General features: G+C 44.3%; 2 protein-coding genes across 4 annotated transcripts; one reads left to right on the forward strand and one right to left on the reverse strand.

The window, feature by feature from the left end:
- Positions 1 to 241: 241 nt before the first annotated feature.
- On the reverse strand, positions 242 to 6,536 carry LOC119177328 (uncharacterized). Its single transcript, XM_037428798.2, has 8 exons — positions 6,134 to 6,536; positions 4,495 to 4,607; positions 4,094 to 4,409; positions 2,972 to 3,108; positions 2,677 to 2,815; positions 2,080 to 2,154; positions 1,815 to 1,935; positions 242 to 399 (listed from the first exon to the last, which is right to left on the reverse strand). Exons 1-8 carry the CDS (start codon positions 6,534 to 6,536, stop codon positions 360 to 362), a joined length of 1,344 nt encoding a protein of 447 aa, XP_037284695.1. The 3' UTR covers positions 242 to 359.
- Positions 6,537 to 6,674: 138 nt separating this feature from the next.
- LOC119177327 (uncharacterized) lies at positions 6,675 to 11,514 on the forward strand. 3 transcript variants are annotated; one of them, XM_037428796.2, is made up of 5 exons: positions 6,675 to 6,887; positions 7,702 to 7,815; positions 7,875 to 8,024; positions 8,289 to 8,357; positions 8,881 to 11,514. In XM_037428796.2, exons 1-5 carry the CDS (start codon positions 6,675 to 6,677, stop codon positions 11,062 to 11,064), a joined length of 2,730 nt encoding a protein of 909 aa, XP_037284693.1. In that variant the 3' UTR covers positions 11,065 to 11,514. The 3 variants fall into 3 exon arrangements, with proteins under 3 accessions (XP_037284693.1, XP_037284694.1, XP_075731971.1); XM_037428797.2 differs by having other exon boundaries at positions 8,884 to 11,514; XM_075875856.1 differs by lacking the exon at positions 8,881 to 11,514 and having other exon boundaries at positions 8,289 to 8,605.
- The last annotated feature ends 13,649 nt before the right edge of the window (positions 11,515 to 25,163 follow it).

Raw genomic sequence — 25,163 nt, forward strand, 5'->3', positions numbered from 1 at the left:
GTACATGGTCATCCAGTTAGAGCTGGCTGGTGTGCAACTGGTCAACCATTTGAAGTGAACTTCTAGCTTGGTCTAGCTTGAACCTAACATTCTTCCATTACAAATTGGTGTTTGGCTGAAATACATGGGCAAAGAGCACACCAAATTGTTAAAGCAAAAATGTTCATCCTGACCAAAATGATCCGGTATGCTTGGTCGTGAGTGATGTGTATTGCACATGCATAAAATAAAAACCATAAAATGAAGGTACTTGATTTACAATAATTTATTACTTGTACAAGTATTGCAAAAGTTGACTGGAAAATGACTAGACCAAATTTGCAGGCACGGCTTACTCTTGACCTTGGAATTTGCTGGCCTTATTCACAGCTTTCCTGTGGCTTAAGGTTGTCCTTCTCCCTGAAAGTGTTGAAAAATACACAAGTGCATGAAAGTTACAAGTTCACATCGCTAATGTTACATATACACATGATGCAACGACATTGTGGTGCTTGAACCACACTACGACTTCAAGGCATGAGAGCTGGCCCTTTGCAACATTTTCAATGGTAGCCTGCTGCAGAACTATCCTTAGAAATGGACCTGTCAGAATATTAGGGATAGGTAATGACATTGCTTATTGCTGTAGGCAGAGTGTGTATCATATTTACGCAAATCTAGGCCAATAGTCTTTCTCAAACTCAAATACTGTCGGGTTGGTTTATATTTGAGTACTTAAAAAATTGTTACAGTTGAGTGATAGCAGTAATTGTTTCCACCAGCATAATAACCATGGATTGATCATGCCATCAAGGCTCATAAGCTTGTTGATTCAAGGTGCACCCCGCAACTCTAGGTGTGGCCAGTAGCATGCTGTACTGTGCAAAATATTTCACATTTTCATTTGGACGCACCGGCTGGCCATCGATTAAGACTTAAGCACATGTGGCGATGGCTGCAAATGTGATAGCAGCCACTGACAAACATGAGAGTGCAACGGATTGCCGACAGCCCTATTGCACTAGGCATTTTCGACTACCTGTTTAGCAGCATGTAAGGCACAGCGCCATTTAAACTTACTGCATACTGCTAATATGCAACAACCCAAATGCGTTGGTGCCATGGTGGAATAGCTAAAACCGCCTTAACTGCACAAAAAAGCATAGCCGCCACATTGGCCCAAAATGATGCACGCAACACCCGCTTATTGTCAGAAGTGAACGCTTACGCACAAGAAAATGTTACTGCACAGACACTGACATAGTAAACAAGCACGGAAAGGGGTCCCAGTGCAGTAATATTGTGACCATACATAGCAGGCTACACATTGTAGCAGGCGCCGGGTTTCAAGAGAACAGCACTGTTCAGCAGAGAATCATTGTACACACAAACACACACAGGAGAAAGCTGGACGAGTTGTCTGCTTTGCTGCCATATCAAACTATTTTGCAATCTCCTTTATGGCTCTATATATATATCTGGGTTCTACTGTATGTGTTTTGAGTTTTTTGCATACTGTAAACGTTTTCCTGCTGGGTCTACATTTGAGGTAACATTTTCTTTTCTTTTTTCTGGCTTCAAACCTTAGGGGGTCAGCCTAGAATTTGGGCCTGCTCAGATGTGAGTAAAGTGCTAACTTGATGTGCTAGGAGCTCAAGACTAGTTTTTACCACATGATCTCACACATACTTCACAGGTGTGAGTAAATGCACTGGCATGGCATTTAATCAGTATGATGCTTTGAACACTTTTTTTTACAAGGCTGCATGTCATTTAAAACTACATACAAGAACCTTCCTGAAATTCATCAAAACACATTTACAACTGCATCTCACCGTTTTGCCATCCTCTCAAGGTCTGCCAGCTTCTCCACCACAAAATGGTTTAGCTGCTTGAGTGCAGCAGGCACAAGGTTTTCAGGAATACCTTGGCGCTGCAGTCGCCGTCTGTAACAATCTAAAACAAAAGGTTCACAGGGCATCACTAACTGGCAAGAAGAAACAGTTCTTAAACAAAAATGGAGTCTATAAGAATATGGTCTGAGGCAGAATGAACAAAGACAGTCTACACCAAAATATCTTAAAAAGCATGGACACTTACCCCGCATCACTTCCACTTTCCAAGGCGTCAGTGGAGTTTTTGCAGGCCGATCCGGAAATCGTGGACACCGCTTTCCTGCAAGACACAAATGAACAGTGGTTAACTATAATACTGCTACTTCTAGTTCACAGCGCTAAAAAAAATTATGGCAGCTTCGCATTAGTGGTGCCAAGCCTGAAGAAACAGCGGAGCGGGGCAGCCTTCCTTGTTGCTCCTTTTAATTTCTCGGTTTCTTTCTTGCTCTTTCTTCCCTTCCTTTCTCTCTCTACTGATTACTTCCTCTATCTATGTCTCTCACTCTCTTCCTGTTTCTCTTTGTCTTGCTCTCTGCTTTTCTATCTCTTTCTCCGAGTCTAGTCTTTCGATCATTTTATGCCTTTACTCCTCTTAGTTCTCTTTCTTCCTCTCCCATGTTTGACATGCTCCACTCCGTCAAGCAGTTTTCATTTAACACTTGCACCTGCTGAACTTGCATTGGGGATTGGCCAATTCCTGTGGCACATACCCACCTAGGAATTTCTTTGCCTTGAACAGAATAAGGCTAGCCTAAAGAGCTTTGTCGTTATAAAAAAAAAAATCTATAGAACAGCAACATACCTTGCAAAGAGCGGTTTTTCAGCTGCTCCTTTGGCCAAATTCCAAGAAGCAGGTCTTTCACAAAAAGAGAATCCTTTTGATGGCCCTGGATGTGACTCCACGCACAAGAATTTATTCGAAGGCCACTGCCAATGTCCACCTGCATCAGAGGAATGTATTGCAAAAAAAAAATCATAACAACCATCTGAAAAAGCAGCATTTACAGTTAAGCAAGCACAAAAAAAATTTCACCTACAACGACAACTGTATGCAAAACTAAAAATTCCTGAAGCTGCCCTTTAGATATGCACATTACCGTGGCATTCTCTTTTCTTGGGCAATCATCTGGTGGCGGTGTTGTCTCCCTTGGAATCACATCCATGTCAATATCTATGAGCTCCATCCTTGAGTGCTCCGGTTTGCTCTTAATTGAGCACGCAGCTCTACTGTTGCCTGCACCATCAACATGAAGCGAGGCTCACTACAAACAGCAGAACTCAAGTCACTTTAAGAAGACAGCATTGTCAGCAATCAACATTCAAAACATATGAGTTTCAATATCAAGGCTCTCACCCAAAATATAGCTACATCAAAGAAATTGTACCAAATGCAAGTATTGTATTAACTTGAGTTTTTTTCTTTTTTTTTTTTTTTTGTAACTAACAATTTGAGAATGCACCTCATATTAGATGTGAAACCAGGCTACACATAAAACAGCAATTTTATTATTTTGTTTCAAAGCACCTTCAAAGAGCATTCTAAGTGACAATGGACGTGTTGGATCTATGCAATGTTTTGCACATGCAACCACTGCCTGGTAAAACATGAAGAAAATGCAAAAGGATTTGCTTAACAATAAAACAATAAACTGTCCAAAGATATTCGAAAATCATAGGCAGTGGCATCAAGGCGTAAATGAGCATATAGTTGTTGGGTGATGAAGAAGTGCGACAAATTCTTTCATGCTCCGCTGACTTGAAAAGCCTTTTGTGGTCCTATGCAAGGTCGTCACCACTGGTCAGAAGAGAAGCTCTCCAACATAGGATGGCGAGCTCATGTTATAACTGCAATACCCTATATTTTTTTGTAATTTTCTTAAATAAGCAAACTCGCTCCTTATCGTAAGAATGTGTAAACATGGTAGTATGCACAAACATCACTTCGTTCGATTTTGTGGTTTGAAATTGTAAGGAATAGCTTTAAATTTAAGGAAGCCCATAATTCCCCCCCCCTGAAATTTCAGTTTGGCATGTGTATAAACGCGCATACAAATGCATGCATAAACATACATAAAGCATAGCTGAGTGCCCCCTCCCCCCCAAACCTGAAAAAAAAAAAAAAAAATGTGTGACCATGCTACTGGCATACAAATTACAAATAAGTCTACGTACATAGCAGCCACAGAAGCCACAAAACTACGAAAAGCCGAATTCCATACCTTTGCCTTCATCTAAGGCTGTCAGAATTTTTTCCTGCAGCCTCACATTAAGCCGCCTCAGCTCCATGGCCTCCTTTTCTAATGTGTTATTCTTGTTTTGGAGCTGCTCTATTTTTTTGCTCTTTCTATCCATCAGTTGTTCAAGCCTCTGTAGCTTGTTCTTGAGCTCACTGACTAGGCTGCCCCTATCGTCATAGGTCTCCCTCTTTTTTTGTTTCTTTGTAGCTGTTTCCTCCTTTCGGCAGATGTCATCCTTTTTTCTCTTCAGCATGTCCAAGAGCTCCTGTTTTGGGCCAGAGGGCTTTTTCACGGGACGCTGTACACAAACAAAAAAATGTCTTATGAGGCTGTTTAAGTTGTGCAATGCATAAAGAATGATATGGCACTGCATAAACAAGTACCTCTGGCTGGACATCATCTTCATCCTCACTTCCGCCGTCAGGTGAATAAGCCATTTTTTCAAACCTAGGCCTCTGCCGGCTTCCTCCCTCCCCCTCCAAGTCGTCTTCAGATTCTGGAAAATATTGAGGTCGTACACATTGAAAAATGTTACGAGGAAATAATTTCATTATAAGCCATGGATGTGCGACTAGGCTGCACTGCAAGTATAAAGAAAAACACAGAAGAGTGACAACAGATTAAGTGGGAAGGAATATTATGCTAAGTGTACACTTAAATAAGCCTTCTACTTATATGAAAGGATCCTTGAAATTTCCGGTAGTCTTTGTTTCAATATTAAAAAAGTTCATGCTCTATATGCATGTAAGCCTTAAACAGAAGCAGGGAGAATATATATGTGCGTAGTATCACAACCATAAAACATGTGCTCATTAACTGTCTTTGCATAAGACTACTGTATATACTGTATAACTGAGCTCTAGATGTTTGCGTATATGCATTTGTGTAAGGAGAGGTCAAATACGCAATATATACATATATATATACACGCAAATCCTGGTTCCTTTTTTTTTTTTATTTCGGGGAGGGGGGATCTGACTGCTATGGTGAAGATAATGAATTAATGATTATTGCATGAACACAGATGATCAAAAATAATTATTTTATTTGACCTACATAATAGTTGAATGCACTTATGGAAGGGCGCCGCTATGAAGACTACTACAAAGAACGCAGTTTTACAGACTGAGCGCAAGCATCAACTAGCCTTATTATTCACTACGCATGAAAATAAGACCACTTGACGGTTGCACTCGTTCTGTTAAACTCTGTCCTGTGTTCTTTGTAGTCTGTTCTTTGTAGTCTATGCTTGTTTCTGGTGTATCACTGACTGATCAATAAATTCTCTTGCTGTCACAGCCTGAATTTAATTTATGAAATTACCTGCCACAAACATGTAGTATCACCTAGTTTGCGGGAACGAGTCCAGAGGTGGCTTCTCTGGGTTCTCCACACAGTGTGGAACAATGTCTTCATTCTAGCGCCTGCGCAATTTTTCAACTCCACTTAATACGAACAATTTTATAGTCCCATTCGAGTTCGAATTAACGAGCTTTTACTGTATTCTGAAAACATAAAGGCAGCTGGGAAGGACTCAACAAGTTTGCCACGTGCCGTACGCTGGAAGCTTCGCAGACAATAGCGTCAAAAGTTGGAGGAGAGGGGTCTATGATCTGGATCAGTGCATACATTTTAAGGAATATTATCGAGTTGTGCTGTACCGCATGAAGAATAGAAAGAAAGGCGATCCCTTAGATATCCATCTCACTTAGCAACAAGTTTTAGGCATATTAATTGCATTTGCAAGAGCGCAAAAGACAGTTGAGTATATATAGTAATTTTTATACACTAGCTTCATTAGGCCTATTTATAAATAACGGAAGTTGCAAGACTATATTTGAACTACGCTCATTTCAAGACAAAATTATGTTTCATTAATCAAATTATACCTGCCGACCGACCGCACGCACCGGATAGCATCAACGATAGGCATATGCGCACCGCGGAACACAAAAATGCACTTAATGTTGAACTTGACAAGGCAAAATAAATGTGTGCCAGGGTCGCAAACGAAGAGCTTACCTCCCAAAGCTAGGATCCGAGCCCGGTAGTAATCAGAGGTCCCGTCCGGATCGGTCCACTTTACAGAATAGAAGAACTTGGACTTGAAGTCCTTCGCGTGCTCTGGTTTGAAGTTTTCGATGTCGCCAACATCCACAATCGCAAGTTTCCGATCGTCTTCGTAACGTACTTTAGCGTGCGTGATCATTCTGCAGTACACTGTGCCGTTAGTGCACGAAAAAAACACAAAGAGGATACGCAGCCGAATGATCACTTCGCAGGATCGCACGCAAATCTGCGGCCAGCGGTCAGACTGCCGTTGCACGTGCTGAATGTAAACGTACGCGCGAGCCGCGAGCTCGTACTTCAAGCCGACTGGCAGATACAGGTTTCCACGTAAACACATCGTGCTACATAGACGCATATGACTTCAATATTAATATGTCCATTTTATTTAGGTTTTATGAGTATATATTGGTTTACCAGATGTACAGATATTACAGTAATAAATGAAATATTGAAATACGAAACTGGACATCTTTTGTGACGCTGACCAGTCAGGATGTGCCATGGTTGCCGTTGTGCTGAAGTGGTGTTCGGTTGTGCGCTCAACAACAATCTGAGGAGCATCCACACGTGCACCAACAAATCGTCTAATGCGGTCATAATGTATCAACTTCCAAAGAGAAAGAAGAGAGGCCCATATAAACGATATATCAACCATGGATCGGACTTTGTGCTACCGAGAAGTACTGAGAGGGGTTGCCAACAGCGTGTAAGTTTACCTTTGTTTTTGTTCTAACGCCTTCAATTGGCGCTGGTGTTCAAGACTCACACGAGACTGCATGTCTTGGTTCGCATAACACGCCTAGCGTATTAACAACAGTTTGTGTGGGCGAACAACCTGCGTTTGTCCGCACATGTAGTTGCCGAGGGTGAACGTAAATATTGACGGCAGATATCGCTCGCTTGGCGGTACCGAACCACGCTGTAAATTACTGTTTAGTGAACAACTGGTAGTGAGCAAACTGGTATTGCTGCGACATTTGAGTACAAATAAAGCGGCTGTGAATGGCAGCCGCTATTTGAGCGGGTCATTGTAACCGATTTTAACATTGACTTAAAATTTTTTTTAACAAATCTCTAATAGGGCATTGAAAGCAGTTGTAGCAGTTCAGTACATTGCATCTGTTAGAACATTTAAAGCGGACTTTTCTGTCTGAATTCACGGCTTACGTAAAATGGTAACAATGTTCGCAGGAGTTTTGCGAATATCTTGCCTACAGGTTAGTTATATTTTACATTAATGCGTAATTAATCGATTTTGCGTGCCTTGGGTTTGTTATTAGCAAAATTGTGATGTCACTTGTCATTGCTGAGTCAGTCATTGAGTTAAGTTTTTGTCTAAGTAAACCCAATATTATTATTAGCATTGGGTTTAAATGCAACAAACCCAATGAGAACTGATGCTGTCATTCTCAAAAACAAACAAAAACCTTTCTCTATTACGATACATTAGATAGGAGCTTACACAGTAAAGCTTCGACTTAAGGCGTGCACATATGTCTAAGATACTTCTTCGCATTCAGGAGGTGCCTATGGACACATCCTCGTCTGATGATGAAGCAGCAGGACAAGCTTCAGTCTCGACAGATATAAATGGCATACTTCGAACTGATACGTTGAGTAGTGAGGATGAACAGGTGAGGTAGTATGTTCGAGACGTTAAGTGCATTTTTATTAATAAGCTGTTTTCTTGCAGGAAACTTCAAGCGATGCTTGTAGCACAGCAGCCTCCAGGGTGACATCTGCTCCGGTCAGTCCCACTACTCCAGAACTGCAAGCAACCAATGATAGGCCACAGCATGCCAACCCGATGGTTTCCCATGACACATTGCTAAATGATGAAGAGGTATGCACACATATCTATATTTATGTGGGTATTTTTTTGTATAACAGAAGTGGTTGTTCGGAGTATTTAGTAATATGCGGTGACATCGCAGAGGCATGACAGCACTTGTGCCTGTTGTGTCTCCATATGTGGTGTCATTGCAGATTTTGCACTAAAAATCGAACATGGCTTTGTCACACGTCGAGGTGGTGCCGATCTCTGACGAGTTCCCTTTTCTCTTGGTTTCATCGTTTTTGTGTTTTCTCTGCTCTATTTGTTTTGCAGCTGTCCATGTCTGATGAGGATGGTTCAGAGCAACATGATCCTGGAGAGCTGCCTTCAGAAGATGACATGGTAGGTCCATCGGAAGTTGCAAAAATTACACAAACATGGCTGATGTCATTAACTGCTGGGGGATCACTTAGCTTGTTTAGGCATTGGAAATGCAGAATTTATGAACGGTAAGAGCTCACTGAAAACGAAGACACAATGAAGGCTCACACACACACAGCGCTATGTTTGTGAAAGCAGTGCAGGGAGGGGGATGACAAGGGGGCAAGAACATGTGCCCCTTTATCATTGTGCATCATGACCTTGAGCACCTTCTTGTTTTTCTTCAAATGCGTGGCTTACTGTCAGTGTAATCACAAGTGCACGGAGGGAGGGGGGTACATGGCGGCATCCCGCGGCGGCCACGGTAACTATATGCAGCAAATCAGCCAACCGTCATGGACGTGGGTATGTGGCACAGAAATTGGGATATATGGCATCATTTGTCGAGAAAAGAGGGATCGATTTCTAGCTGACTTGGATAATTAATTGTGAAGTCTCAGTCGAGTGCTGCCATTTTGAACAATTATTTCTTTTCTCCTTTCAGCAGCAAATGCCTAACAGTCCCACGGGGCCGAGTCATGGTGGCAAGTCGCAGTTTGGAGAGTTATTTACTGATGTTATCACTGAAAGAGTGGTTTTGTCCAGAGGTGACATTCTCCTCATGGTGCTGAAGCACGCTGTGAAAAATAATTTGTCATTCACTGGGCTGACCAGCATGTTGGACCTTATTAACAGAATTTTCGAACATCCAATATTGCCTGATTCACGGTACCAGCTCTCCAAACTTTTGAGCAAAACTGGCACAACCATGACATATTATTGTTTTTGCCCCAAATGCTTCACACATATAGAAAATGCTGAAACAAATGCCTCTTTTCAGTGCATACAGTGTGGGCACAGAACGAGTGTTTCCAGTCTATCTGATATGCCTTTTTTTGTGACTCTTGATGTGGAATCACAGTTGCAAAGATTGTTGAAAGACTGTGCACTCCTTGACCTAACAAAGCCACTTCACCATGATGGCTCACTGGGTGATCTATGTGATGGTGAAATGTACCACAAATTCGCAGCTTCAACACAGCAGTGTGGGCCCAGAATCACCTTCACCCTAAATGCCGATGGCACACCGCTGTTCAAATCAAGTGGCACGTCCATTTGGCCTATTCAGTTAATTGTTAATGAGATCCCAGCTGAACAGAGAATGTCAAAACTCGTCCTTGCGGCATTGTGGTTTTGGAAGGAGAAACCAAATATGGAGCTTTTTCAGAACACATTTGTAAAGGAAATGAGCCACCTCAGTGAAAATGGCTTTGTGTTGGAGCGGAAGGGTCAACTGCAGACATACAAAGCTTATTGCATTTGTTGTGCAGTTGACTCTGTTGCCAGGGCACCTATGCAAGGTGTCACACAATTTAATGGTTATTTCGGATGTAACTGGTGTCTGCAGAAAGGTGAACGAGCTGGTGGTTCTACTAAGTACCCTGTTCAACCATTGAACCCCACTGAGCGCACTGAAAGCCAGATGGTCGAAGATATGATGACTGCAGTTAGGGAAGGTGTGACTGTTAATGGTGTTAAAACAGCATCTCCGTTGATCGGCCTGCCCTATTTTAATATCGTATCAGGCTTTGTCCCTGACTACATGCACTGTATTTTACTCGGTGTAGCACGGCAGTTTTTAGACTTGTGGTTTGAGTCATCAGGTTATGCCTACTCCCTCAGTCGCAAGCAAAACATGGTCGATGAGAGGCTTTTGGCTATCAGGCCACCGAGAGACGTGAAAAGATTGCCGCGAGCAACAAAAGAGCGGAGATGGTGGAAAGCTAAAGAGCTGGAGAATTGGATACTATATTACAGCATCCCAGTGCTCCATGGTATTCTGGAGAGAAGATACCTTGAGCATTGGGCATGCTTGGTGGAAGCTTTACATATTATGCTGCAGCGCAGTATCGAAACTGCTGAAGTTAACAGAGCAGAGAAACTCTTGTTAGAGTTTCATGTGCGCTCAGAAATGCTTTTTGGAAAAGCTTTCATGACATATAACATGCACCAGCTGACACATATTGTCAAGAGTATCCACGACTGGGGACCCCTGTGGGCACATTCCGCATTTCCATTTGAATCGGGAAATGGGAGCCTCAAAGAGGCCATCAAAGCTGCAAATGGAATTCCACACCAGCTGTGTAGAGTTCTGCAGATTGAAAACACTGTAATGGAGCTGCAGGATCTGACTGCCAGCCCTAGCGTGGTGCTGTATTGCAATTCTTTTGATGCCAAGGTCACTCACAAAAGCAAAAGCAGCAGTGATGGCACCCGTTTTTTTGGAAGTGGTTCTTGTATTCCACCAGCCTGTTCATCACCTGAGCAAGAAATTCTGCCACCCTCTGTAAAGTACAGAAGAATGATGGTAAACGGTTCAATCCTGACAGACTGCTTGTACGCGTCAAAGAAAAAGACTAATACTTCAGTTGTTCAACTCTTGGATGGATCATTTGCCATTATTGAAAAGATCATTTCAAGTGGTGATAACACATGCATATGTGTCTGGAAACTTCGGTGCCGACCAGTAAAGTATGACTTGGTGACCGTTAACCATGTGCACAAAGTGTTATTCAAACAGTCTCCTACAGTAATTATTCAGCCTCTAGAAATAAGAAGTGTTAGTGTATTAATCAATGTGGAAAATGTTTCATATGTATGTGCACCTCCCAGCACTCTTTCTCTGTAGTCTTCTTCGACAATTCTATGTTCCCTAATTCATCATCATCATCATCATCATTGATTGATATTTGGGGTTCAACGTCCCAAAACCACCATATGATTATGAGACGCCGTAGTGGAGGGCTCCGGAAATTTCGACCACCTGGGGTTCTTGAACGTGCACCCAAATCTGAGCACACGGGCCTACAGCATTTTCGCCTCCATCGAAAATGCAGCCGCCGCAGCCGGGATTTGATCCCGCGACCTGCGGGTCAGCAGCTGAGTACCTTAGTCACTAGACCACCGCGGCGGGGCATCATCATCATTCTCAGCCTGTGTTAGTCCACTGCAGGTTGAAGGCCTCTCCCAATGATCTCCAGTTTACCATATCCTGTGCGAGCTAATTCCATTTTATTCCTGGGAACCTCCGAATTATGTCGCTCTGTCTAACTCCCTGCCTTCCCCAACTGTGTTGACCATCGCTTGGTAACCATTCTGTTGCTCTTATTGTTCACCAGTTGTCTGGTGAACACTTTTCTCTTTAATGATAGTGGCAGATTTCCTGACATTATTTGAGAGTGCCTGACGAATGTGCTCCAGCCCATTACAAGACCAGCCCAGGTCCATTTTTTTCGCTTGATGTCAGCTAGGACATCTGCAACTCCTGTCTGTTCTCTTAGCCATGCTACCATCCTCCGGTCTCTCATTGTTATTCCTACCATTCTACGTTTCATTGCACGCTGCGTGGTCCTCAGCTTTCGCTCTAGCTGTTTCATTATTCTCCATGGTTTATCACCATACATCCGAATTGGCAGTATGCCATGGTTGTATACTTTTCTCTTTAATGATAGTGGCAGATTTCCTGACATTATTTGAGAGTGCCTGACGAATGTGCTCCAGCCCATTCTTATTCTTCAGTGAATTTCTTTTTTGTGGTTAGGTTCTCCCATGAGTAGTTGTCCTAGGTATACATATTCTTGTGTACTCTCGAATGTATCGTTTTCGATCGTAAATTCTTTCTGTTTTGCCAGGCCATTCAAAATTAAGCAAGCTATTTTAGGTGTTTTAGCCCTTTTTGAGTAAGCCATAGGTGTAATCACTAAGAGATTATGGGGCACTGCTTTCTCCATTTGCTCATTTTCCTTGGAAGAGTGCTAGTGATAGTGCAAAACAACTGGTGCATTTGTTTGCATAAGCAGGTACAGTGGCTGCTCATTGTACTCTTGATACATATATAATGAAAGCCATGCTTCTGTGGCATCATTATGTGAAATAATAGCACTACAAGCTGGGTTTGTGCACATGAGCAGCATTGCAGCTCTAGTGACACTGGTGTGAGTGACCGTACATTGAAACTTGGTGCGAACACGACATCTCGCAGGACGAGGACACAGTATGAGCGCCGCCTAACAATTGAACTTTATTGAAACTAAATTAAACGTAGGAAAAACTAAGATCATGCATGCTCAGAAACTGCAGGTCACGTAAAGGAAATTGCTAACCAGCAAATTTTACGGAAATCCATTGACCTCTTAAAATTGTCTGAGTTGCCTAAATGCAAGCACGTCATGGCCAGTGTGCAGTGGGTATTCGGCACTCAGTTTTGTCAGAGTGGCATATGTCATTCAAGTTGCTATACCTTGTGAAATTTTATGTGCACTGTTAATTTGTAATTTAATTTCAGATGCAACTATGTGCAAATTTTGTGCATTTGTGTATTATTTTTTACATATGTACATATATTTCATGCATATTATTATTTTTGTGTTTTGTTTGAGTGTTCTTATGCCTGGACTTGTTGTATTTTTGCCCATTTTAATAAACATATTGTGGTGGAATGCCACGAGCTTTTCTCGGAAATGCGTGGTTGTCTTCTGTTGTACAAACAGCACCAAGGTTATACTGCTGTGATTTCATTAATTTCAAAAGCACTACTGTGCAGAAAGAGGTTGCATAGTCTATCCATTAAGATATATCAAGACCTATAATTAGGCAAGAAATGCTGCCATTTTTGGGCATGAAGCACTTGGAACGATGAAGGACAACAGTATTATTATAGGACAATTTGTTGTCATTCGGCAGCATTCACTTACTGCGTTATGTGCTTGAGGATACAAGCTGACTTCATTAATTTGTTCTTCCTTTCAATTTTCAATAAAATGTTACGTATTCTATATTTTGGCCACTATTCGGCGTCATTAGAATCAAAGATGAAATTTCACTATTCACACACCACTAGCTGTGAGTGATTCACAGGCTATATCAGCCCAGACATTGGAAATCTTAACACAACAGTGTGAATGAGCTCATGTCGCGAAATATCCAGATGGCAGCAAAAAATAAAAATCGTGGGTGAAGCCAGAATCAAACCCTGGAATTCTGCATGGCAGCCTCCGCTCAGTCACTGCTTCAAACTACTTTAGAAAGATACCTTGTACAATGAAAAATACCTTGTCAGGACAAAGTAGTTGCAGAGTTGGCTTTCCTGTTTTATATCAATGTGATAAGCTTTACATATGTGCACTTAGGACTGTGCGAGCAATATTCAAGGGTTGCACTTGTCTGTATATAAGCACATCATCACTCGATAGCATGCACTTCATGGTAATATAACTGAAGTGCAAGCTCCAATGGGAACACTGATGTTATGTTGTGCCATAAGCTACCTTTCACGCGTCAGTGTACTTGATGTGCCTGGAAAGTCTACAATATGCACAGAGCTAATCAATTGGGACAAAGATGTCTATCCACCTCGTAACGCTGAAGGCTCAAAATGAAATTTCCAGCATTGGCTGACGCATGCTGACTGCTTCGCATATGACTAATTCCCACAACATGTGTGCTGTGCTGGATTTTTACACTCCGTTTGCACTACAGCTTTCGTGCACCAACTTCAACCTTTAATTTTATACCCACATCAGTGACTATTACTTCGTCTACACAAAATATCCAAGAAAAAAAAATGACAAAAACAAGTGATGAAGCTTGCATGTAGCAATGGGCCTATTTTTGTCCAGGCAATCACCCAGCAGGAGACTGAAAGTACTGCTTCTATGAGCACAGCTATAGGTCACAAACCAGCAGAACTAGCTGCATTTTTAATTGTACCATATTCAAACTCATGTTAACTGTTAATGCTATAACTGTCCCACTGTTTTGAGTTAAAATGTACCTTATAGTAAACGCCACAGCTCTAGAAAAAAAAGTTGCTTATAAGGAACATAAATGACTGAAGAACATAACCTAATGCACACTACAATGAAGTTTTCAATTCAAAATATGTATACATGGCTCAATTGACTCCAATATATAAGAATCATGACAATTACTTGAGCCTGGAATTCTGCCCTGGCCTATAGCAAATTAAGTTGCCATGTAAATAACAAATATCAACTTTTATGTATATGAAACAAATTTTAATTGAAAGAACAATGTTCCAACACTCTCCCAAATTGTAGTTGTACAACCAATTGGACCAACAAGCACACCATTTGGGATGCCAATTGGGAGGCCAATTGGAATGCACTGTTCCAATGGTTTTCCAATTGGAATGTGGGCAGCCAATTGGACTAACAAGCATTCCAATTGGAGATCAAATGGTCAGCGGTGAACCAATTGGACTGGCCAATTGGAACTATAAGGTCCAATTGGTCTTTCCTATTGAAGTTCAGCATTCCAGTTGGCTTCCAATTAATGCCATTTGGGACCAATTCATGGGAACTGGTATGACCAGTTGGACCCATTCACTTTTTTTGACTGGGATGACTACACGCCCCGCCATGGTGCGCTCGCGGCCATTTTGCTAGCTTCACATATACCAAATTTGGCACCACGTGACTTTAATAGATGACGAAGGTAAATTACATGTCCGAACATGACACTCATGATATGTGTGTTTTGTAAAACATGATTACATGCTACACTCATAGCATGCTCGCGCTAGCTGTGCACTCATTGCTAGCTCTGCACATCACTTCACGTGATACTATATTTGGTATCACGTGGTGTGAACAGATGATGAAGGTGAATGACGCTTCCAACATGACATGGAGTCTGTGTGGCATAATTTATGTCCGCCTCGTATTTTAAAGGGACATCAACTTTCCTAATTCATGCACGTACACACACACACACACACACACACACACACACACACATATATATATATATATATATATAAGGGAAAGAAGTGTATACCTAAGGGCTCGTTTTTCCGTGTTTTTAACACAATAATAATGAGATATAACAGACAGTAATGCCAAGGAATGTACAGGGGAAGTTATTAACATTAATGGAATGTAAATAAGAAGAAAGAAAAGTGGATGAAAAAATTACCAACTGTAAGCAGGAATCGAGCCTACGACCTTCGAATTACGCGTTCGATGCTGAGCATCGAACGCGTAATTCGAAGGTCGTAGGTTCGATTCCTGCTTACAGTTGGTAATTTTTTCATCCACTTTTCTTTCTTCTTATTTACATTCCATTAATGTTAATAACTTCCCCTGTACATTCCTTGGCATTACTGTCTGTTATATCTCATTATATATATATATATATATATATATATATATATATATATATATATATATATATATATATATATATATATATATATATAGTGGGAGTAATAATTCAATGGGCCAGTTAGTCTTTGTGAAGGTATGGGATATGGCACAACGGGAGCGTTGTCAACAAGGATAAATATATTTATCCTTGTTGACAACGCTCCCGTTGTGCCATATCCCATATATATATATATATATATATATATATATATATATATATATATATATATTATGAGACCACGTCCGGTACGGCAGCAACCAGGTTATCCTTTTTTTAATCCAGACGCACGAGCCAGAGAGCCAGCCCGCGTGACATACGATGATGATCACTAAAATGGTTTGGTCATACAGATGAAGATGAAGTACATAGTCAGCGCTCACACTATTTTCCCCCCTTCGCGAAAGAGGGCAGCAAGTTAGAAAGGGTTGGGACGCCGAATATATCGTTTCAGTCGAGAGACGTGGGCGATCTCGGTGTGGCGGCGACGACGATCAGTAGCCGCGTTGACAGGAGCAACGCGATAGTTGACTTCAGATGTTCGTTCCAGGACGGTGTATGGACCGAGATACCGGTGAAGGAATTTTTCGCAGAGCCCAGGTACACGAACAGGTGTCCACAAAAGGACTTCGTCGCCTGGGCGGAACACAACAACTCGACGCTTCGCATCAATGTCGATTTTTCTCTTGTCCTGAATGGTAGCAGTGTTGGCGCGGGCGATTTCACGGCAGCGGGCGACGCGAGCGGCGAACTCTTCCGGGAGAGATGAAGATGGATTGGAAGATGTGGACAAAAAGGTGGTGTCCAGAACAAAAGTCGGTGCACGGCCATACACGAGAAAAAAAGGGCTGAAATTCGTTGTACGCTGTATGGCAGTGTTATATGCGAACGTGACAAAAGGAAGTATTGTGTCTCAGTTTTTGTGATCTGGTTGCACGTACATAGAGATCATGTCGGACAAAGTTCGGTGAAAACGCTCAGTCAGACCATTAGTTTCTGGGTGATACGCTGATGTGGTCTTGTGGATGGTGTTAGAGGCCTTTAAGACTTCAGCAAGGACATGTGAAAGAAATGTCTTGCCACGGTCACTAAGGAGCACACGCGGTGCGCCATGTCGCAAAATAATGGCGCGAAGGAAAAAATCGGCTACTTCAGAGGTAGCACCAGATGAAAGAGCTGACGTCTCCACGTAGCGAGTAAGGTGGTCTACGGCAGTAACAATCCAGCGGTGACCGGCTGGCGTAAGCGGAAGAGGTCCGTATAAGTCTATGCCCACAAATTCAAAGGGAGTGGACGGGCACGGCAGTGGTTGCAGTGGCCCCGCGGGAAGAGACGTGGTACGTTTTCGGTGCTGGCATGACGCGCAGGAAGCGACGTACTTGGCGACAGAAGTGGAGAGGCCAGGCCAAAAGCAGCGAGTCCTGAGGCGGTCGTAGGTCTTGTGGAACCCTAAGTGGCCAGCTGTCGCATCGTCATGAAACGCTTGTAGAACTTCCAGACGAAGTGAGCGAGGAATGACGGGAACCCATTGGTTACCGAGAGGATGGTAAATTTGCCGACATAATGTTCCCTCTTGAAGCTTGAAACGGGCAAGTTGTCGTCTCAGGCGGCTGTTTGGAGCACGCGATAAGCCAGTGAGCCGATCGATGATTGTGCGGCAGTAGGTATCGGCATGTTGGAGCGAGGCGAGATCTGTGGACGAAAGAAGGTCCGCTGAGGCAACTAACTGTTTCGAAGGAGCAGCCGTCTGTTTGGTCACTTTGGCAGGCGGTGACGAACAGATGGAAGGTGACACTTCGGCGCTTTGCGAGAGCGGGCAACGGAACAAAGCGTCGGCATCTTGGTGCTCTCGGCCCGACCTATATGTGACGCTGTAGTCATACTCTTGCAATCGTAGTACCCAACGGCCAAGGCGTCCCGACAAATTTTTGAGAGACGATAACCAACACAGAGCATGATGGTCAGTCACTATTGTGAAATGCCGGCCGTATAAGTAAGGACGAAACTTTTGTATGGACCACACGATGGCGAGACATTCTTGCTCAGTGATGCTGTAGTTTCGCTCAGCATGTGACAGAGTACGGCTCGCGTAGGCCACGACTTGTTCTTCGGAAGCGTGGTTCCGCTGAAGAAGGACAGCACCGATGCCAAGTCCACTTGCGTCAGTGTGTAGCACAGTAGGTGCTGCAGGGTCGAAATGGCGAAGCACTGGCCGTGATGTGAGGCATCGCTTGAGGGTGTGAAAAGCGGCTTCGCAGTCATCCGACCAGACAAAGGGTGCGCTCGTGGTCAGAAGTTTGTGCAGAGGAGCCGCAATAGTAGCGAAATCACGTACAAAGCGGCGGAAATACGACGCTAAGCCAAGGAAGCTGCGGAGGTATTTCTGTGTGGTTGGTGTAGGAAAGTGCAGCACCGCGGCAACCTTGTCGGGATCGGGCTCAACGCCATGTTTACTGACGACATGACCTAATACCTTGATGCTGTGACTGGCAAACCGACACTTCTTAGTGTTGAGCTGGAGACCGGCCTTAGCTAAACACGTGAGGACTTCGTCTAGCCGTTCCAGGTGCTGTGAGAAGCTCGACGAAAAAATGACAATGTCGTCCAGGTAGCAAAGGCAGGTCTTCCATTTTAATCCCCGCAGTACCGTGTCTATCATCCGTTCGAATGTGGCTGGGGCATTGCACAGGCCGAAAGGCATTACATTGAATTCAAAGAGCCCATCTGGCGTAGCAAACGCAGTCTTCTCTTTATCAGACTCGTGCATTGGAATCTGCCAATAACTGGAGCGCAAGTCGAGACTTGAAAAGTACTCGGCACCTTGTAAAGTATCAAGAGCGTCGTCAATGCGAGGCATTGGGTAGACGTCCTTACGAGTGATTTTGTTGAGTGATCTGTAATCAATGCAAAACCGTACCGAGCCATCTTTTTTTTTCACTAGTACGACAGGCGAAGACCATGCGCTTGTCGAAGGCCTGATGACGTTGCGCGCGAGCATGTCGTTGACTTGTTCTTCTATAAGCTTGCGCTCAGAAGCCGACACACGGTAAGGGCGGCGGCGAATTACACGGGATCCGTCGGTGTCGATACGATGGGCGGTCACTGTTGTTTGACCCAGACCTTCGGAACAAACGTCAAAGCAAGTTTTGTGATTCATTAATAACGCTAGCAAGGCATCCGTTTGCGTTGGGTTGAGATGTTCACACAAAGTGGCCTTGAGAGCAGGAAATGCATCTTCCGCTGGCATACACTTTGAGAATGACGAAGCAGATGAACCAGTGACGACACAAAGCGGTGCTTCTTCGGTAATGCTGGCAACAGTGGTCCCCTCAGGCAAATGAAGTGGTTCTGGCGTCGTGTTGCAGGCCGTGATGCTTGCATAACCATGGGAGAACCGCACTAAACAAGATGCGATGGTGATCCCTCGAAAAATGCAGCGCTGGCAAGGAGCAACCAGAGCGTCACCATCTAGAATGTCACGTGACTTGATCGTAAGGACACGTTCTCTTCCGGGAGGCAGGAGGAAATTTGCAGCTGTCACAAGGTTGGGCGACGAAAGGTCGGCAGCAGAAGAAAGCTCAGTGTCCGTAATACGAATGAGGGGCCGACCACACGAAATTACAGCAGACGCCGCTGACAAGAAGTCCCAGCCTAAGATTATCTGATGAGCGCACGAAGACAGCACAGCCAATTGTATGTGATGACGGATTCCATTGATGAGAATACGAGCAGTGCACAACCCGGTCGGGCGAATTGGACTGTCATTAGCACCGCATAACATGGGACCGGCATAAGGAGTTTGCACTTTACGCAGGCGAAAACACAATTCACGATCAATTACCGAAATTGCGGCTCCAGTGTCTATAAGGGCGTCAACAAAAACACCTTCCACAGAAACAGGCAGTAAATTAGCTGGACGAGACGGAGGAGTTGTAGCGTTCCGACGACAAGCAGTTTCCCCTCCAAAAACTGCACCTTCTAGTTTTCCAAGTCCCGAGAGATCGGAGCGGGACGCAAGGGTGATGACGTACGCCGAAACGGTGACGCAGAACGGCGGCGAGATGAACGAGAAGGATGAGGCCCAGCATGAGACCGTGGAGGGGAGGGCGACTGACGGAAGGTGGATGGATACGGTGTGGGATCGTATTCATCGGGTCTCGGGGAAAAGTCTCTCTCGTAAGCTGAGTAACCACGTCGTTCATCCTGCTGACGGCGGCGGCAGAAACGGGATATATGACCCCTTATGCCACAGTAGAAGCAGATGGGGTGGGGAGGACACCACATAGAATAGTGGCGTGGCCTTGGCGCTTGCGTTGTCATCGCAGCCACATGGTCGCATCCGACGTCCGCAGGCACGGTTGGAACTGGTGCAGGGGCGCGCGATGCAACTTCTGCGTACGAAGGCACTGGGAAGCGCACAGGAGACGGGGCATGTGCAGCGCTTGTCATTGATGCCAGTTCGTCCTTGATTATCTCTCGCAGGTTGGGAGGAGGTGTGTGGACAGACGCAACGATAGGGTTGCCTGGAATAAGGCCGTGAAGTTCTTCTCTGACAATTGTGCGGATAAGGGCCCGCAATTCATGCTCTTTGGTAAAGCGAGCGTCGCAGGAGGCGTGTGGAAGGCGCATGGAATGAAGCGCGTCCAGGCGTTGGCATGTAGTGATGACGTCCCGGACGGTAGTCGGGTTCTGAATCACGAGAGCATTGAAGGCCACAGAGTTGATGCCTTTCAGTAGATGTCGGACGCGATCGGCCTCCGTCATGTCATTTCGTGCTCGGCGACAGAGAGCCAGAATATCTTCAATGAAGGACGTATACGATTCGTCGTCCCCTTGAATACGGGTTGCGAGCTTCTGTTTCGCTACTACAGAACATCCTGCAGACGTGCCAAATACCTGACGGAGATGCCCTGTGAACCTCGACCAATTGGAGAAGTCGCTCTCGGGGTTGTAATACCACGTTTTAGCGACGCCATCGAGGTAAAAAGGAACGTAGCGCAGTTTGTGCGCCTCGTCCCAATAATTACAAACGCTGGTTCGATCATAACTGTCGAGCCATTCTTCGACGTCTTCGTTGCGAAGGCCGGAAAATACCGGAGGGTCTCGATGAGAGGTACTCACGGTGTAGTGAAGCCTAGGTGGCTGAGAAGGAGCGGTTGCAGCAGTGGGTGGGTTGGGTTCTGCCATTGCTGTTGCTTGAGGGCACAACCGTCGGCCAGACCGGAGCTCCAGGGGTGACGGGTAGAGCAGGAGGACGTGGGAACCAAAGCACGCTCCACCACTTATGAGACCACGTCCGGTACGGCAGCAACCAGGTTATCCTTTTTTAATCCAGACGCACGAGCCAGAGAGCCAGCCCGCGTGACATACGATGATGATCACTAAAATGGTTTGGTCATACAGATGAAGATGAAGTACATAGTCAGCGCTCACAATATATATATATATATATATATATATATATATATATATATATATATATATATATATATATATATATATATATATATATATATATATATATATATATATATATATATATTGTGATGAGCGAGACAGAGAACAGAACAAGAGACAACACCTGATCCTGGGCCAGCTGTTCTTATTCTGCCTCCTCTTCTTCCTCGCTTTTCAGCCCATGGCCCACAGCTGCCGTGCCGCTCTTCGTTACAATATATATATATATATATATATATATATATATATATATATAGTGTCAAGAAATAAAGGAGCACACTTACGAAAATTGGATACTGTTTATTCTACATTTGGGCGGTGCCACGGCCGAAACCAACTCTTTCGCGGAGGGGGGGGGGGGGGGGCTAACTTACCGCACTCGTCAGCGGTAGGTGTGTGTGTGTGTCATATATATATATATATATATATATATATATATATATATATATATATATATATATATATATATATATATATATATATATATATATATATATATATATATATATATATATATATATATATATATATATATACATTGGAAAGAGACCACTTCGGTGCACTCACATTTTAATGTGATTTTTCATACACACAGCACTTCCAATAGCATAAAAAATACAGTCAGTTTTAAGCAGCATGCACTCGGACAACACGTATATGTTTGTCATGCGTGATGTGCACGTAATGTTGCACGCTACGCTTCTTATGCCTTACCTCACAGCTTTCCCCATGAATACAATTATGCTGATGGCAGCCTCCGGAACAGTAAATATTTTATCATTGAATGAAATTTTTCAATTACTAAAAACAGCTCACAAAGAATTCAGCTTTTAAATGTGAAGCACTCCTTGAGGAACCAAAGATCTTTTGACCATTTCTATCTACTTATTTTAGCTTCCCACTGAGCTCGCGTCCACTGCTTTATTCGTCACTCCTTTGCAAGCTGCCTCCATGGCTCCGAATTGCCATAAGCAAGGCTGAAACGATTTATCGGAGATTAAAGCGGAAACCTTTGTGGCACTTTTAATACGGCAACACTAAAATTTTTAGAAAGATTAGTCGCAATCTTGTGCTCACAGCAGCTTCGACAGAGCAGCGGTGATGGTGATCTTTTTTGATTAAAGAAAAGGGTTTTCCTGAAGCAGGAAATGCTTTGTCGGGTCCATAAAAAGTTTGTCCGTTCCCATCTATAGCTGCATCGGCCAGTCGCAGCAGAATAAAAATATGAACAAGTGATGTAATATATAGGGCCCCTGTTCAGCGCTATCCTGCTGTGCAGTGCTACTGCACAGGGCGGAAAGCGTCGCAAAGAGCCTTTAAGGAAAACCGTCGCTACCTAAATGTTGGAAAATTATCACTACATTGTACCTTTGCCTCTTAATATTTTCTTTTTCTCGTAGCAATATACCTGAGTGATTACAGTGGTGAAGGAAAATTTTGCCTTAGTTGTTTTTTTTTAGCATGCAGCCGACAGTGACCACTGTATAAAGGGGGGCGCAGCCCCCCCAACTTTTCTTAGTGAGAGGCTTTGCCCCCCCCCCCCCCCCCCCCAGCTGATTCGCCTATGGCGGGTGGCGCCACGTACTGAGCTGTTTGTGAGCTTCGAAATGATTTACATGAAGTTGACCACTCTGTGTAAGTCCAGGTGGTGCCGGACCTACCACACCACCAGGCAAACAAGGGTGCGCACACGAGTGCACTGCACATAGCAGGGTGCACCGCCAGCAGCTACGCCAAATCCGCTGCGACGTGATAGAGCCCAATGAGTGCTGGTGGTTAAAACTATTCAACACTACAAAGCATAGCCAGACGATCACGAGAACACACCAAAGTGAATGGTGTGCGTCGCTACGATGTGCGCGGCGCGTCGTGCGAAATAGAGCTAAGCGGTCTCATGCAGTCATAAACATGTATGAATAGAGCTCTCGTTAATGGCCGCGAGTGTACTTGTCCTGTATGTAGGGATGTAAAATATGCACGAAAAGGGGGAAAAAAGGTAATCTAAATTGGTTTCCACACGCCGGCTAGGTCGGCGTCCTTTCGTTTCTGCAGGACTCCAAGTGCGGCTAGATGCGCGCGCCGTCGCAGAAATCAAATCGCCGCAGACACTCGCATACGCTGAGCGCATGGAATTTTTCCTTCCTCCATGGCAGAGCGTTTAGGTATGGTACCCTATAGTTCGGGCTCAAAAGGACGCCTCGCGCGGCCACCTCTCCCCCTCGAAAGCGCTGTAGCCACGCCAATCAACCTCCTCCTATCTAACACTCAGCGAACTCCAGAAACATCGAGAAGGAAAGAGTGAGTCACTCCCTGGTTGCGTCACGGGTCGCGGAAAGTTCGGCAAAAGTCCCGTTACTTCCCCGGTTTTCGGCTGTGCGGCGCGCCGACGAAACTTCCAGAACCCAGGTCGATCAGGAGATGGAGAGGTTTTCCACCTGCGGATGAAGAAGGCTTATCTTAGAAGCAGGAGAAATGTGTGTGTGTTTACCGCGCGTGGGCGAAGACGTGCTCTCCAGTCGCAGCGTGTGAGTGGCCGACGTGTTACCGGTGAGGATGTTTTTTATTGGAGTGCGGACATTTGACGACGCGAGAGTTTCCTGGAAGAGAAACCTCGGACGCAACGGGACGACAACCGGCACTAAACTTTGAGTGAGCATTTCCTTGAAGAGAAGCATTCAAGCTTAAGACTGGACACGTTTGACGGACAGTTTGGTCTATAAGTGTCTTGGTTACAGTTAATGCATGAGATTGCATAGTAGCGCGTGTTGTTGTTTGTGCCTTTGTTTTGAGTGTGTCTTGTTGTGTTGTATAGCCTGTTATTTTTAGTATTTTATTTAACAATACTGTAGGCCTTTGTACAGGCCCATACAGGATTGTATCTTGTGATTAATTGGTGACGTATTGTGATTGGATTATTGCCAAGTGTGCATGTTTGTGTGTGTTTGTATGTAGTCTCGTTCTTTGGACCACAGCCGGTGTTCGCAGACGTGCCAAAAGAGACCAATTCTAAATTGTCCGTGCTTTTGTGGTGCGTTTCGGGGGGCCGACACGCCCGCTCTTGGAATCAGCCCGGCGATTGCCTCCCTAATTACGGGACCAGTGTCAATTATTCTGGCGTCCGCGACAGGACTTTTTTAGTGCACAATGTGTGCAAAGTAGGGGAAAAGAGCCTCGAGTCGTTGATAGTGCTGTCAAAACAATTTTTGTGTGTTGCACGGCATTTTCGCTAACGAGTGGGCAGATCGAGTTAGGCAGAGAAGTCCGACCGATCGAGTTAGGCAGAGGATTTTGTGCACGCGGCTAAATTTTATTTGAGAGGCACCATGGATCTTGAGAAGTTGGTAGCTTTTGGTGTGAAGATGGGTCTGTCTGACACCGTCCTACGGAAGTGAGTTAGCCAGAAAGAAAAAGAACAACGAGGGAGGGCGAAAGAAGAAAGAGAGGCGAAGGAGCGACAATTGAAATTAGAAGAAAGGGTTGCGAAGGCGCGGCAGTTGGGGGAAGAAAGAGAAGCTGAGGGAGAAAGACAGCGGCATCATGAGATAAAGCTCGAACGGCTCCGTTTGCAGCAAAGTGATACTCCCGTCCAGGCTAGAGTTAAAAGCTACGAAAGCGAAGATAATAACTTCCGCTTGAATCTAAGCAAATTGCTTGTAGCGTTTGATGAGAGAAGGACGACTTTGATGAGTACCTTCATAGATTTGAGACAATCACTAGGAGCCAGAATTGGCCGTAACATCAATGGACAACTGCTTTGAGTACTCGATTGCTTCAGTGGAGATGCACTGTATAGTGTGTACAGTCAGCACCTCCTCTTTTTTTTTTGTATGGTAGGCTGACGCCCCCTGATGTAGCTAACTATGCAAAAGTGAAGGCTGCTCTACTGAAGCGATTCAGATTCACTGCAGAGTATTGCCACTGGAGGAATTCGTCGGGAACCGGAGCCATCCAAGTATCGGGGCCACGGAGTGGTCAGGGCTAAGACGAACCGAGGAGCCGGAGCTGAAAACTGGAGCGTTTATTTCCAGCTATTTACATTATTTACGTAGCGTGATACACTACATGAAACGAAAAAGGAAGCACACTCGAGCGCTTCTGCGATCGCGT

This window comes from Rhipicephalus microplus, chromosome 10 (assembly GCF_043290135.1).
Source record: "Rhipicephalus microplus isolate Deutch F79 chromosome 10, USDA_Rmic, whole genome shotgun sequence".
Classification (NCBI taxonomy): Eukaryota; Metazoa; Arthropoda; class Arachnida; order Ixodida; family Ixodidae; genus Rhipicephalus; species Rhipicephalus microplus.